The 13,651-nt window shown below is 37.3% G+C and overlaps 1 protein-coding gene across 5 annotated transcripts in view; it reads right to left on the bottom strand.

Moving 5' to 3' along the window:
- Nucleotides 1–13,651, bottom strand: part of CASK (calcium/calmodulin dependent serine protein kinase) — a 220,299-nt gene that overhangs the window by 78,135 nt on the left and 128,513 nt on the right. For all 5 annotated transcript variants that reach the window (XM_059816928.1, XM_059816721.1, XM_059816994.1 and 2 more), the window contains exons 7-10: nt 6,748–6,923; nt 4,438–4,560; nt 2,158–2,241; nt 460–559 (exon numbers count right to left, since the gene is read on the bottom strand). In XM_059816928.1, the coding sequence (XP_059672911.1) occupies nt 460–559; nt 2,158–2,241; nt 4,438–4,560; nt 6,748–6,923 (483 nt within the window). The remainder of the gene's footprint in view (nt 1–459; nt 560–2,157; nt 2,242–4,437; nt 4,561–6,747; nt 6,924–13,651) is intronic.

Genomic DNA, 13,651 nt, shown 5'->3' on the forward strand with positions numbered 1-13,651 from the left:
AGCGTTCTTTAAAGAGGAGACCTCTTAATCATACCGTTCTCTGAAACAGGTCAAGAAGCTCTGATACACAATGGTTTCTTTTTATAAATAACTATTAGTAAGGTATGAGAAACTTGCTCCTGCTTAAGAATTCAAGACAAAATTTCAATAAGCTTTTACAATCAAGTAATATAAAGAGAAATACGAGGTTATAGCTCCATTTGTAATTAAATGTACATACAACAAATAAAAAAATCAGAAAGAATTTCTGTAGAAACTTACAACTTCGCAGAGATTTTCTCTTTGCTTTCTCCAGTCACTAACATCATTATGACTGAAAATTATTTATGCTTTCACATTTAAATGTTAACTTAATATGCATCTTTATGAAATCATGAGAAATTAGTAAATACTTTGTACTCTAGTCAGTACAGAATTAAAACAGGTTGACTGCAGTAAATATACTTTCTGTTAAAATACCTGAGGAGGTGGGATCTTCAGAGAAGTCTGGCAGCTCTTCAGGGGGATCACCATAGAAGGAGTTGAATTTGTGGCTTGACACAGCTGCTAGTACTGCCCCCTGAATAAAAATACCCACAAAGTCTAAATTACACAAAGAAGGATAATGAAACATTTCCGGACACCTTGGATTACTTAATCTCCCGAGGTCTCTTGTGTGTTGTCACTGAAGAGTAAATAAATTTTATAGTCTCCAGCTCTGCTTCACTGCTACCAGTGTCCCTATCTAACAGAAGAGCTGGTCATACACTACTTTAATAAACAGTAAATATATTCTTTGTGAGGGGATTCATGAGAACAATTCTTTATGGGAAAGCATTTAAAAATAGTAAGTGTGAGGCATAAATTCCCATAGTACAATGTAAACAAAATAACTAATTTATTTCTCTTCCCTCTTACCTAGACTGTGTGACTTAGCAAGTATAAAAATTCACTCTTTAAAGCAACACAATATGTTGTTATTTGAGAAATTGTCAGACTCTGACACCAACAGCACTAGGATATTTTACATCTATAATATATCTATATGAAAATGTAATAATCTCAGACTCCCAGAACGAGTGTTACATGGGAAGTTACAAAGCCAGAAAAACGGTTATCTGCTCTGACATATATTTACTTGTTCAAGAAAATTACAGTTTAATCACTCAGATTTTAATACAGTTGTGGCAGAAGGCAAAACGGACAACAATCAATTTCAGGAAACATTCTGCAGAAGAGTGCTTTGGATAAAATGGTAGAAAACAAATAGCACAGGTATAAAAGCTCTCAGGAGACTAAATATATTTGCCTCCCCAGGAAGAAATCTGGGAAAGACCTGAAACTGTGTCTAGAGCAGGAAACCAGGTCATATTCTAAAACGTACTAGCTAACATTTTAATGAAAGCACTACCTGGACATACAAACCACCTAAGAGAAAGTGCGGTTTAGCATGAACTACAGCAACAGTTGCATCCTAATAATCAGTTGTTTTTTCAGCTACATTAAACTTTTGCAAAGCAGCAACTCAGTGCGTATATTTGATTCTGTGTTTTATTACAAATTATAAAAAAACCTCATTAATTGTAATGCTGCATGCTTCTGTTAAAATTTTCTCAACCTTTCAGTGACTTTAAAAATGTTTCTGTTAAACTTTCCAATATAGGAACTGAAGGGAAACCGTGTTGTTTTGGACTAAAATGTTAACATTCCTTTCAATACAGCTGAGAAATAATCTTGCGTATAGTTAAACATAACAGGGATAAACTGAAGAATATATCTTTGCCCTTCTTGAAAACAGACATTAAAACATTACTATGTTCCTTTTATTATAAAAGTAACACAATAACAACAGAAGCCATTGTACTATTCTCTCCTCTCCAATAATTCCTATTGCACAGAATTACTGAATTAATTTAAGATGAAGACCTCATACACACCTTGGTTGATCCCAGACAATTTGTGCTGAAATTTAGTTTGAAAACTATGCACTAAAAAAGAAAGGACGAATACCCTTAAGAAGACATCATAGCAATAAACAACTGTGAAGGCCTGTTTCAACTTTTTATTTTATTGCCGAATTCAGAGCATAGGTTTCTCTTAGCACTTTTAAAATGAATAAAGTATCACACAAAATTCAAGTTATGTAATTACATTGTTTTAACACCACATTAATTTTACCTTTAGTTTTCGTCTTGCATTGAATTTTCTCAATTGTTCTACTGTTTCTGGAAGATGAATCTTGTATGCATAGCGATCTCTCTCCTTAAAAACCCCCATAAAAAACAAAACAAAAGACATTAAATACAAGCTCTTAATACTCTCTTGACATTAACAAACCAGACAAGAAGTGTACCAGCGAATAAGTATCCTAAGGAGAATGAGCATTTGTTGCAACTTAAGGAAAACTTCAAGAAACTGAGAGGGATTAATGTATTTTGAAAGAATTCTAAACTTGGGCCAGGGATATTTTCTTTTTGTAATTTTGTTTCCCCCTTTGTAGTAAGAGCCTAGTCTTTTGTTTTACTGTTGTGTTGTTAGTCAGTTTGTGGCTAGCATTGAACTTTGAAGGTGGCAAGCACAAAATAGTTCTGCTTCTTGGGATTCACAACTCCCAGTGAAGCAACGTGTTCAAGCACTCTTTTAAGGGGTGCTTGATACTTCAGATAAGCTTGGGAGATGGGGTGTGTGTCCAACAGAGCAGGAAGTGCCATGTCGATGGCTGGTGACACCACGTGCTAGCTTACAGGAAGAATTCTCCATTGTAGATGCAGATGAAAAATTTGCCAATGAACAGCAGACAGTGGGGACAGAACTTGCAGTAGCTGACTACTTTCTTCCCCTGCCCCAAATCATCACAGAAACTATATACACTTATTAATTTAATGTAGAGGTTTATCACATGCATCTCCTGAATCAGAGTGAAATCACTGGCAGAAGTAATTCAGTCTCTCTACAGCACTAAAGATGTCTCTGTCTCATGCTGTATTTGGCTGCTATCTATAAATGGTTTAGAAGAAAATTCTGAGTCAGTTCAGTTTATTGTAGGCAAAAATAAGAGAGGACTGACTGACAGAATGCTGGCCTAAGCTTGGAAACAAAGTTGTCTCAAACTAAATCTTCTCTCTCCTTGCTCGTCTTTCAACAAATAACAGCAAGATCAGAAAGAGACCACAGACATCAAAAGAGCTATGCTATATAGGCAGAACTTGCACATTTGCATTACAGAATTATCTTTTTAAAAAGCCTAATCAGCTTAGTTGCTCAAACAAAAAAACGGCAAAGTTTTCTGCCAAAATAACCCTCAACAAACCCCTTGCTTTGGCATCTAAATGTGGACAAGCTCACAAAGTGAGGAAAAACTCAAATTACAAGCAGGTAAAACCAGATCATCTGTGTTTACCACAGACTCAATCACTAGAGAATGATCATTTAGGGATTCCCAAACATGGTGTCCATTCCTATACTCTGAAATATTTGATGCACTAGGTATGCCCCAGATGAACAGACAGGACTTTGGGTCCTTTCAAGTGGAAAGATTTGAACCTGCGGTTTCCCAATATTCAGGAGAGTGCCTTAACCACTGTTACTCCTAAGAGGTGCACACTCCTGCCCTCCTTTTATAAGCTAGACCATTCTGCAGCTTGAAATATGAGAGTCAGAGCCAGAAAGAGAGCAGAGAATTGGAAGAACGACTCCATTCACTAGTAGTTAGACCATTTAACTGGAGGGAGAAGAAGAACATATGAGCCTGTGGTTCCCAGGTTCTTTTTGTGTGGGTTTTTTTTTTTTTTGTGTGTCAATATTTGTCTAATGTAGAACATATAAACAGTCCAGTAGCAGACACGAGAATAGCACCCTTTCCAAATAAACGCCCTGTTTAAGTTAATGATATTATGACCTTCTCTACCCTGGGCCCACACTACAGAAAAGTAATAGAGGGTAACAAAGAAAAATAGTTAATTCATCAGTTTCTGCCAAAGAAAATACAATGCTCCGAATGAGTACTTTCCACCTTTTAAACCTGCAACACACCCATCATTCTCCAACTCCAATGTTTAGCACAGCCTATTAATGGGACTGCTGAGAAGCTAGGTATATATTCTCCGACTCCTGTTGTTAACCTTCAGTGTCCAGCAACTACTCTTCCACTGGCTCAAACTGTGTTGTAAATTCTGCCACCACTGAAAAAGAATTTGATTACCAGATGCCTATAATTTTATGTAGTTACAGCAGCCTTTGAGCTACACACCACTACATACTTCCTTCACTCTAGTGGGATATTTCAGGAATCTAATGTAATCTAATGTAAGAAAGCAGCAGTTAAGTAGCAAATGTACTGCAATAAACTGCATGGCTACATGCATAATAGGAAAGAGGTCTACATATGACTGAGCAAAGAAGAGGAAACTTGTATGTAAACAGCTGCTTTTACTATATGTAAACAGCTGCTTTTACTACCTTTAACCAGGGATGATTCAGTGCTTCATATACTGTTATTCTTTCTGCTGGATCCAGCATAAGCATGCGGCGTACCAGATCTTTGGCACTTTCAGAAATATGGCTCCATTGCCTAGGATTCATCTGATTACAAGCAAGAAAAAAGAAATTAAATTAGTAGTAATAATACAGAAAATAACCTACTTTTTTTGGTAAAGTAATTGCAGAGATTTAACAGTGGTTGGTTCTTGCAAACATTTTATTACAATAAATGTAAAAGGAAGTTTGTAAGTTTTTTAATAACGTACAAAATGGTACATAAGTTGCTATTGAAATGGCATAAAAAATTGAAAACAGTGAGCACTGTATCACATAAAAGCTGACATATCCTTGGTATTACATTGTAATAACAGTATAATTTTTTATCTATTCTACATTTTGTTCAGATAAAAGTGACCCTTCACTAGAAAAAGAAAAAATAATTAGCCTTTGTCTGACAGTTAACTATGCATATGATAAATGTAGTACTTAAATCTAATCCTGAAATCAATATAAGGAATGGATGACAGTCTATCTATATCAACCCACAATTTCATGCCAGTGATGCTGAGTAAGAAGGGGGTCAGCTAATGCCTGTTGTGAACTACTCTGGTCCTGTTCCACAGGTATCATGGACAATGGCTCTTCCCAGTAAATTCCTTTCAACTTTACAACAGTTAAGTATCTTTGGCCACTCAGGTAGGAAAGCATACTGACATGTGATCAACAATACAAGCAATTGCAACACTTTCTAGAGCAGAACTGTATCTTCAGGAGACAACAATGTGAAGGATGATTTAGAATATATTTTCATCTTGTGCATATGCAGGTTTGTGTCCAACTAGTCAAGATGACGGACACCCGATAAAACCATACTAAAGTAAGAAAATTCTTTCTGTGATAAAGGATTCTATCCTTAAAAGCTATTTCTAGTATTTCTTTAATTTAGGAAGAAGTTAAGTTTTATTTAGATGGTACACTTCTAATTTTACAAGGTACTAAAAGAAAATTCAAAATTATAACTTTTTCAATGTTATAATCTGTTCATTTAAAAAGGTCAATTTTATTTAAGATTGGTCTTTATGAAAAATGATTGCTTTAAATCGGAGCACTCAGGAACATTTTCTGGCCATGAAATGCACATTTATAGTTGTGATTTGTCATTTCTTTTTCAGCTCTAATGAAATGAAGGTAATTGCAATTTGCAGCTAGACTGTTTTGAAATCCTTATACTATTTTCACTGAATAGACATATTATTGTGGAAACAGGAACAGAAAAGGAACTGAGAAGACACAATGTGCTAGCCATGACTTTTTTTTAAACAAAGAAAAGTTAACTTCTATGCTTCCGGAAAGTTTTAGCTACTTAAGAGACTCCATAAAGAAATCTTCCATAAAGTGAAACTGGAACGTCTACCAGTCTATGCAATCCCAAAACTAGTGCCATCACGAAATCCTGCTGTTTCTAGGAATACAAAATTTAAAGAATGAAAAACGTGCTCCTGACCAAATGCAGTACCACTGCTGTCACTTACATTTTAGCAGACTACTTTTAAGTTCATATAATAAAATACTTCCTAAACCATCTTACAGACTATCAGACAGTTTTAGGAGTTTCCACTCTTAATTCGCTAATACACAGCTCATGTATGACCTTGGTTGCAAAGTAGAGCAAAACTGATCTTCGACGAAACTGCAAAAATAGTGAAGTCGAAGCTTTATATTTGTCTCCATAATGGTCCTAGGATGCTTACGTTGTGAAACACGCTTAGCTTGCACGCATATCGATTTGCTTTCAGTTGCAAGTGGCTCCTTTTGAACCATCAGCTTCACTTTACTACATACTGTACTAAAAAGAAAAATGCATTCTGCAGTAACATGCATGTTGTTTTAAATCAAGGCAATACGATGATCAGCCTTTATGATAGTTCTTTTAGTTGATTAAAAAATTTTAATGATCTATAAACCTAAGGTAACGTACAGTATGTTATACTTCCCAGATAAACTTTATGTAATCCTACTGAGCTCAATATACAATTAGGGGCTAGTTGTTGCAGCCATTTATTATTTCATCTGAGTAAGTATTTCTGTATTCTAATTCCTAGCATTGATACAAAACACAGCAGGAACAAGATAGACCGCAGAGAAAAAATCATCTCCCTTCCTGTATATCACAGACAGATTTCTATAAGCTTCAAATTTACATCAGGCTAAATACAAAAATCAACTTCCAGAAATTTTACCAGCAGAGCTCATCTCACTGGAAAAGGACTCAGGTATAGTGTAATTTACCTTGTATTTTCCTTTAATAATGCCTTCAAATAATCTTTCCTTGGTTCCATAAAAAGGCAAACATCCACTTAGCAGGATAAAAAGGATCACGCCACAACCCCAAACATCTACAGGCTTCCCGTAAGGTTCCCTTTTTACCACTTCTGGGGCCATAAAATGAGGTGTTCCTACACGTCCTAAATGAAAATAAAAACAAAATTGAGTCAAAATGATGTGTGTCAAACATGGAAATGAAGAATATCACTGCATTAAACAGTTTTAATAAGTTTTGTTCATGGGTTAAACTTCTAACACAATTCTTTTTTCCTTAAGTGTAATATTTATTAAATATATCCAGTGAGACAAATCAGTAGTTTCCCTTTTGCTTGATTTATACTTCTATAAATTGAGGAATATTCTGTCCTACCCTGCAGACTGTGAAACAAGACTTATATAAGACCACTAAGATTCTTCAGTGAAACATGCCATGTAAAAGTAAAAATATCAATTTGGACAACCTTTGAAACAGGAATTATTTATCCAGAAAGCATATACAAAGATATTGTAGACTTCTAGTCTACACTGCTTACTTGAAAAAGCTGCCTCTAACTGGTGAGAGCATAGTTTGGTCTGATCCTCTGCCCAAACCTCAGCCAGTCTACTGAAACTGCCAACAAGAACGCAAAATGCTAGCAAATGTGTTGTTCATTTATTTGAAGTAGGCAATATCTCACCACAGATAAAAAGATTATGCTAATTTGTTTCACAGAGTGCTTTCAATGAGTGCCACACAGTAATGGTTCTGGGACAGTAGTGATTTTGGATTGGTAGTGAATGTACACCCACGGAAATGAAACGTATTTAGTACCAACTAATCTTCTGAGTGGGTAAACTGATTAGAATTACTTCATTCAATTTCTATGTAATACATTAGCAAAATAAAAGCAACAAATATTTTACCTCTCCCTATAAAGGCTTCCCATTGTAATGAGGTTTGTTTCCACTGCAAAGGATTTGCAAGAATTAAGCTTTGTATGCTCAGGGCATCATTGACACTTACAAATACTGTAGTCTTTGGACTACCCAGGTTCAACCAAGTACCAACAGAAGAAAAAACCCGCAACTATAGCAAGCTGTTACCACTTGTACCACCTTCATAAATTTTTCTTGCTCACTGATACTACAGTGGACTTCAGAGGCTCCATTCAAGGCTTGCAGCACCTTTGTGCTGGCTAGGAGAGTTTACAATGCAGCCTAGAGAATCCGAGGTGTTCACATGGCATGTATTTAATTCAGTCTTCTCTTGTAAAGAGACTCTTGCTAGACCAGCCTATCCTGCACACAATTTGAATGTGAAGCTAAGTTGTAGCACTGGTAAGAAACACCTAGGAGACCATCTGGCAGTACCTTACTCAGTAAAGACCATCCTTTGTTTATACCACCTAACGCAGGAATATGATCTAACCATGCTCGGTTAACTAGTCCCCACTCACTCCTTTTTGCATCTACAAGGATTAAAAAATTGACAGAAAGACAGTAGCTTTTCTACCACACTATTCTTAAGGAGAAACAACACCATTGTCAAACTACTTCACCTGACTTTGTGTTAAACCTTCTCATTCCCAGTTTATGAGGCAATCCCTCTGCCAAACAAATGATACGAATCTGCCTGTGACAAAGGAACATTACCTCACCACTAAGCTAGGTCAGCATCTTAAAAAGTCCATGCAGTCTAGGCTGACATGATAGCAAAGGGGCAGTTCCTTCCCAGGCTAAAAAAGAGTAAAACAGCAAGATGCTGCAAGTCCAGCTCATCTCTCTCATCACTGGGGGAAGAGGAAGGATATTTACTCTGGACAGAGAAAGACAGAGATGGACATGGGGAAACATTACTAATTCTGCTTGTTGGTTACACACAATTTATAGGCTTATGACGTATCTTTCATCATCATCAGCCTAACTGATAAACCTCAAAGCCAAATCTTCAAGCTCACAAATATGAGGGGAAGAATTATCTCCTCAGATGACCCAAAGTCTCTTTTAGATGCCTGGTGACAGGGAAGGGAAAGAAAATGGAAAGTATATACATCCAGTACGTGCAAGTTGCTGAGAACTCTGGGGTTTTTGCCTTTTTTTTTTTTTTCCCATGCACCTACAAATCTCTATCTATAAGGGTTTCCTAACTTTTTTTTCCCTAAGGTGCCATAATTTGTAACGGCAGAAGCATCGACATTTCCAGCTCTGTATCAGGCTGTGCATGTACATAAGCAGCAACACCTGCCTGTTCAAACAGTATTTGTATATCACTTAGACTGCTCATGTGAAATTAGTGGTATGCATACCACAGTCTGGAAATCTTTAGTACAGAAGACATCATGCAAGACCACAGAGCAGCCTGGCTTACTCAAGTCTTGTTTATCTCAGTGGTAAACTTCCTGGCATTTGGGTGCAGAGAAACCCGTTTGCAATTTTGGAGCAGGTGTAACCTTTCTTACACATTGAAAAAAACATTTGTGGTAATAAAGCTCGTTCAAATATTTTTTATCAATATGAATGGAAAATCATATATAGTCTGAAGATTCTGCCTTCCTACCAGGCTTTCTAATTGCTGTTATGAAGTCTGGGAAGTCTAGAGAAAAGCGATTATTGAAAAGACAAAGAGCAGAAATCACTAGAAGACAAGATATCACAAGGACAAACAAAGCTATTTAAAAGAGGCATTAAACTGCAGGGAGATACGCAGTCATCTGGATCAAGTAGTTAATGAAACTAAGAATCCTATGTATCAAATGATATCTAAGTTGATTTAATGTGCATTTCCAGTAATTATGTGCCACTCCTCTCAGCTCGGGACCTTCTCTGTGTTTTAAGTAAACAATTGCAGAGATGAACATGGTAAAAAAAAGACTGCTGTGAGAAGCAGACCTAAAGGTTTGGGTTTTGTTTTTGCTTTTTTTTGGCCAACGCATTTAAGTCTGCTGGGCATTTGCAGTACAGTGAAGGCCAACCTATAGAACATCTTGTTCTGAGGAAAATGTGTCCTTGCAAAGGGTTAGCCATCCTTCATTTTCTCCTATGGTGTAAAAGAGCATACTAGCAGCAACACATGCTACATAAGCAATACAATAGCATTACTGGCTGCAGGTGTTTAGACGTCAAGCTGCTGGCAGTGGCAGGCTGCAGGGATGGTCTCTGTGAGGGGAGGCTGGGGCTGCCCTGTGCCAGACACAGCCGATTCAAATGGACCCACTGCAGCCAAGATGGTGATGCCCCAGGGGAATTGTGTGAGAAAGGGAAAAACATTGCCCAGCAGTAAGGAGTATGGGAAAAAGTGTGAGAAACAGCCTGTAAGCACCGAGGCGAGAGCAGGAGGAAGTGGAAGAGGGGCTCCAGGTGCTCCGGCAGAGATTCCCCTGCAGTCCCTGGGGAGGCCACGGTGGAGCAGGTACGCCCCCGCAGCCCCTGGAGGACCCCACACCAGAGCAGGTATCCACCCTGCAGCCCATGGCGGATCCCCTACGGGAGCAGGTGGATATTCCCTGAAGGAACTGTGGCCTGTGGAGGACCCACACAGGGGCAGGCTTCTTCTGAAGGACTGCAGCCCATGGGAGGACCCACACTGAAGAAGGAGAAAAGTGCGAGAAGGAAGGCGTGGCAAAGAGAGGCTGTTATGGACTGACCAGAGCCGCCCATTCCCCATCCCTCTGCACCACTCGGGGATTGCAGGTAAGGGACTCGGGAGCGAAGGAGTAAAGTTGAGCCTGGGAAGGGGAAAAGGGGAGGTGGTCTTTTCATTTTTGTCTTTGTTTCCCACTAACCAAATCTATTTGAATTGGCAATAAATTAAACTGGTTTTCCCCAAGTCAAGTGTGTTTTACCTGTGATGGTAACTGGTAAGCAGTTTGCGTGTATTTACCTCGATCCATGAGCTTTTTCGTCCTATTTTTTCCTCCTGCTCTGCTGAGGAGGGGGAGTGAGTGAGCAGCTGGTGGGAGTTTGGCCCTTAGCCAAGGTCAACCCGCCACACATGGTTATGCTGGTATTAACATACAGAATACCGATTAAATGGGGAAAAAAAAGATGAATCTTCCTCTAAAGATACAGCTTGTTTCTTTCATTTTTAGTTTTCAAATACCACCTTACCTGATTTAATCATGGGCTGTATTAAGTAAGTAATCTACAGTGTCAAGAGAGTATTAAAAGTGCATATTGTTTTGCTTCCTTCTCCCCCTTCAGCAAATGAAGTTTTAAATTAAAATTACTTTGCAGAAATTGATAAGCAAGAAAATTCCTTCATTATTTATATGCACTCATAAATATATGCAAAACAGAATAGTTTCTTGAAACTGAGCATTAATCAACTTCCCCAAATTTTGCAAAGCGGGGTCTTCATGGTGGACAACAATTTCAGATTTCCTTTCCCTCTCTACTTCCCTTTCTGACCACAGGAAAATAAAAAATACTTACTTGGAAATACAAAAATACTTACAGAACTACTGAATATCAACAAGTAGCAAACATAACTTGCAGCAGTATGCTTATCAAAATTGCAGGCAAAACATAAAATGCAAGGATTTCTTATGCAGTAGCCATCCACTGCCAGCACTCCGTTCATTAGCAATAACCTTCATCACGTTATAATTTTTTTCCATAGACACTTTTTTTTCTAACATAACAAGCTTCTTGATGTTTATTTCCTACATTCTGTGTGACAATAGACAAATTATAGCCTCTTGATACTTCAAGGTTCCTATTCTGCTTTGTCTGGTGATATCACATCAGAATGTGAGGCTGCATGTTTACTTAGTACTCAAGAGCTCTTACAGACAAAATGACAGACATAGAAGTTATGGTTAAAAAACACCGTCCCTCTCTGATCATCCCAAATTTTCTTTCTCCTCCCTTGGAAGTTAAAGAACTTAGATCACAGGTGGAAAAACTGGATGTTTGTTGCCCTGGTTCAAAACCAGTATACCATAAAAATCCACTTAATGAACTGCTTGATGTTAAGCAGAAGGACTAGACTAGTTCAGTAATAGGTAACATTCTACACAGCTGTTTAAGACCCCAACAGACTGCTGCTATAAACTAGATGAAAAATGGATGCTACTTAATAGAATGCTGAAAACCCAGTACTACAAAACCTTAATACTCTCTTTTAAAATTAGAACTCCATAAATACAAATGAAATGAGAAAGAAGGCTGGGCTAACTTAATAAAATCCTGCCATTTACTTCTGCTAGATTATAATTAATGAAAATAATTACAGAATTATTTGGTTTCCTAACCTTTTTAGTGCAGATTACAAGATCCTGATACTTTAGATGAGGGGGGTGGTGGTGATGGTGATGGAAATCACAATTTCATCTCCATGAAAAAGCAAACCCAGAACAAACAGAAACTTAATTGGTTGAGACTGAACTGTCCAGTTAAACAGGGTAAAAAAATGCACATATATGTGTATGTATGTATTAGAAACTTTAAAAGGCTAAAGTCATCTCTGGGGAAGCTGTCATCCTCGTGACAACTAGCCACTTCACTGGGTTCATCAAAGGAGCAAATGATGATTTTGAGGTTATTCTAAAATCTGACCTGAGCAAGGACTGCTGAGCTGCACTTTTGAGCTGCACTTAGCTCAGCAAAATGAATGGAGTGCACACATGAACCTACATATATAAGGATTCTTCTTATGCTGCAACTACAAGAACTTTAAGGTGGATATCAGTAACAGGATAAATAAAATCTATAGACAGCAAAGTTTTCTAAAATCATGGATACTCACTGCTCTTTAGACCAAGTATCACTTCTGCTGAACATTATCTAGTAGAAAATTTGCCTTCTAAACACATCCACTGTAAAATTTTAAAATTGTTCTCAACATTTCAATTGTTTTAGAATATTTTAGAAGGTTTTGAATTTTCTTTGGTGTTTTGGCAGAAGCTTTGCATCTTTTTGGAGGCCAGTGTGAGAAAGAACAGTAAGCAACAGCATTTTTCTCTCTTTAATAGGTAACTTCTGCTTTCCACAGCTCTTTTATTCTTCAGAATATAAGAATAGTCATGGACATATTCGAATGACTGCCCATGAAAAAATAATGTTATTTTATTTAAATAAATATTGTATGCATGCACACACACATAGTTTTTAGTTGTATCTGTATGTGAGAAGAAATGATATGAAAGACTGGGATCAATTTTCTATGTGCTTCTAGGTTCTTCTTATCTGTTCTAGAGTAGCATTAACTGAAAAATCATCACTATATGAAAACTCGGCAGCAGTATGTATTCAATATTATACTGGCCTCCATCCAATTCACTGTAAATAAATGACTACATCGAAGTGTTTGCTGACTTAGGAAGCACTCAATGCCTGAATAGGTACAGACAATTAGACATCTTATTTCTAGAGGTAAGCTTTCTTATCAGCGAGTTTTGAGGCATGTTGGTAGTCTGGAAATTTACAAAATTGCTAATTTAGCTGATTTTTCCTGTGGATAAACAGAGAGCTTCAGTCTTCAGGTGTTGTCAATCTGATATCATTCACAAGCACTAAAGATAAATTTTGACTTACCTTTGACAATTTAGTTTCTATGACTCTTTTCCATATTATTCCAGACAATAGGGCTATGCTTTCCACAAGAAGAAGAGCATATACAGAGACCCAATCAGATTTTGTCATCCCTAAGGCAGGGGATTGATGACCAAGATATCAGAAGGAGAGTCTTTCAACAGCAGTAGTATCTGAACGATGTATAAGGAAACAACTGGAACAAATAATTTTTAGGAAAAAAATGTGAGGTACTAATAAACATCACCATCTGACCTCTCACAATAGTGTAATAAGAAATATGTTCATAAATTAAGGAGTTTCTGAAAGAGTGGGATGTCCAGAATAATGTGGAAGGAATCGAAGAATCACACACAAC

This window comes from Gavia stellata, chromosome 1 (genome assembly GCF_030936135.1).
Source record: "Gavia stellata isolate bGavSte3 chromosome 1, bGavSte3.hap2, whole genome shotgun sequence".
Taxonomy (NCBI): domain Eukaryota; kingdom Metazoa; phylum Chordata; class Aves; order Gaviiformes; family Gaviidae; genus Gavia; species Gavia stellata.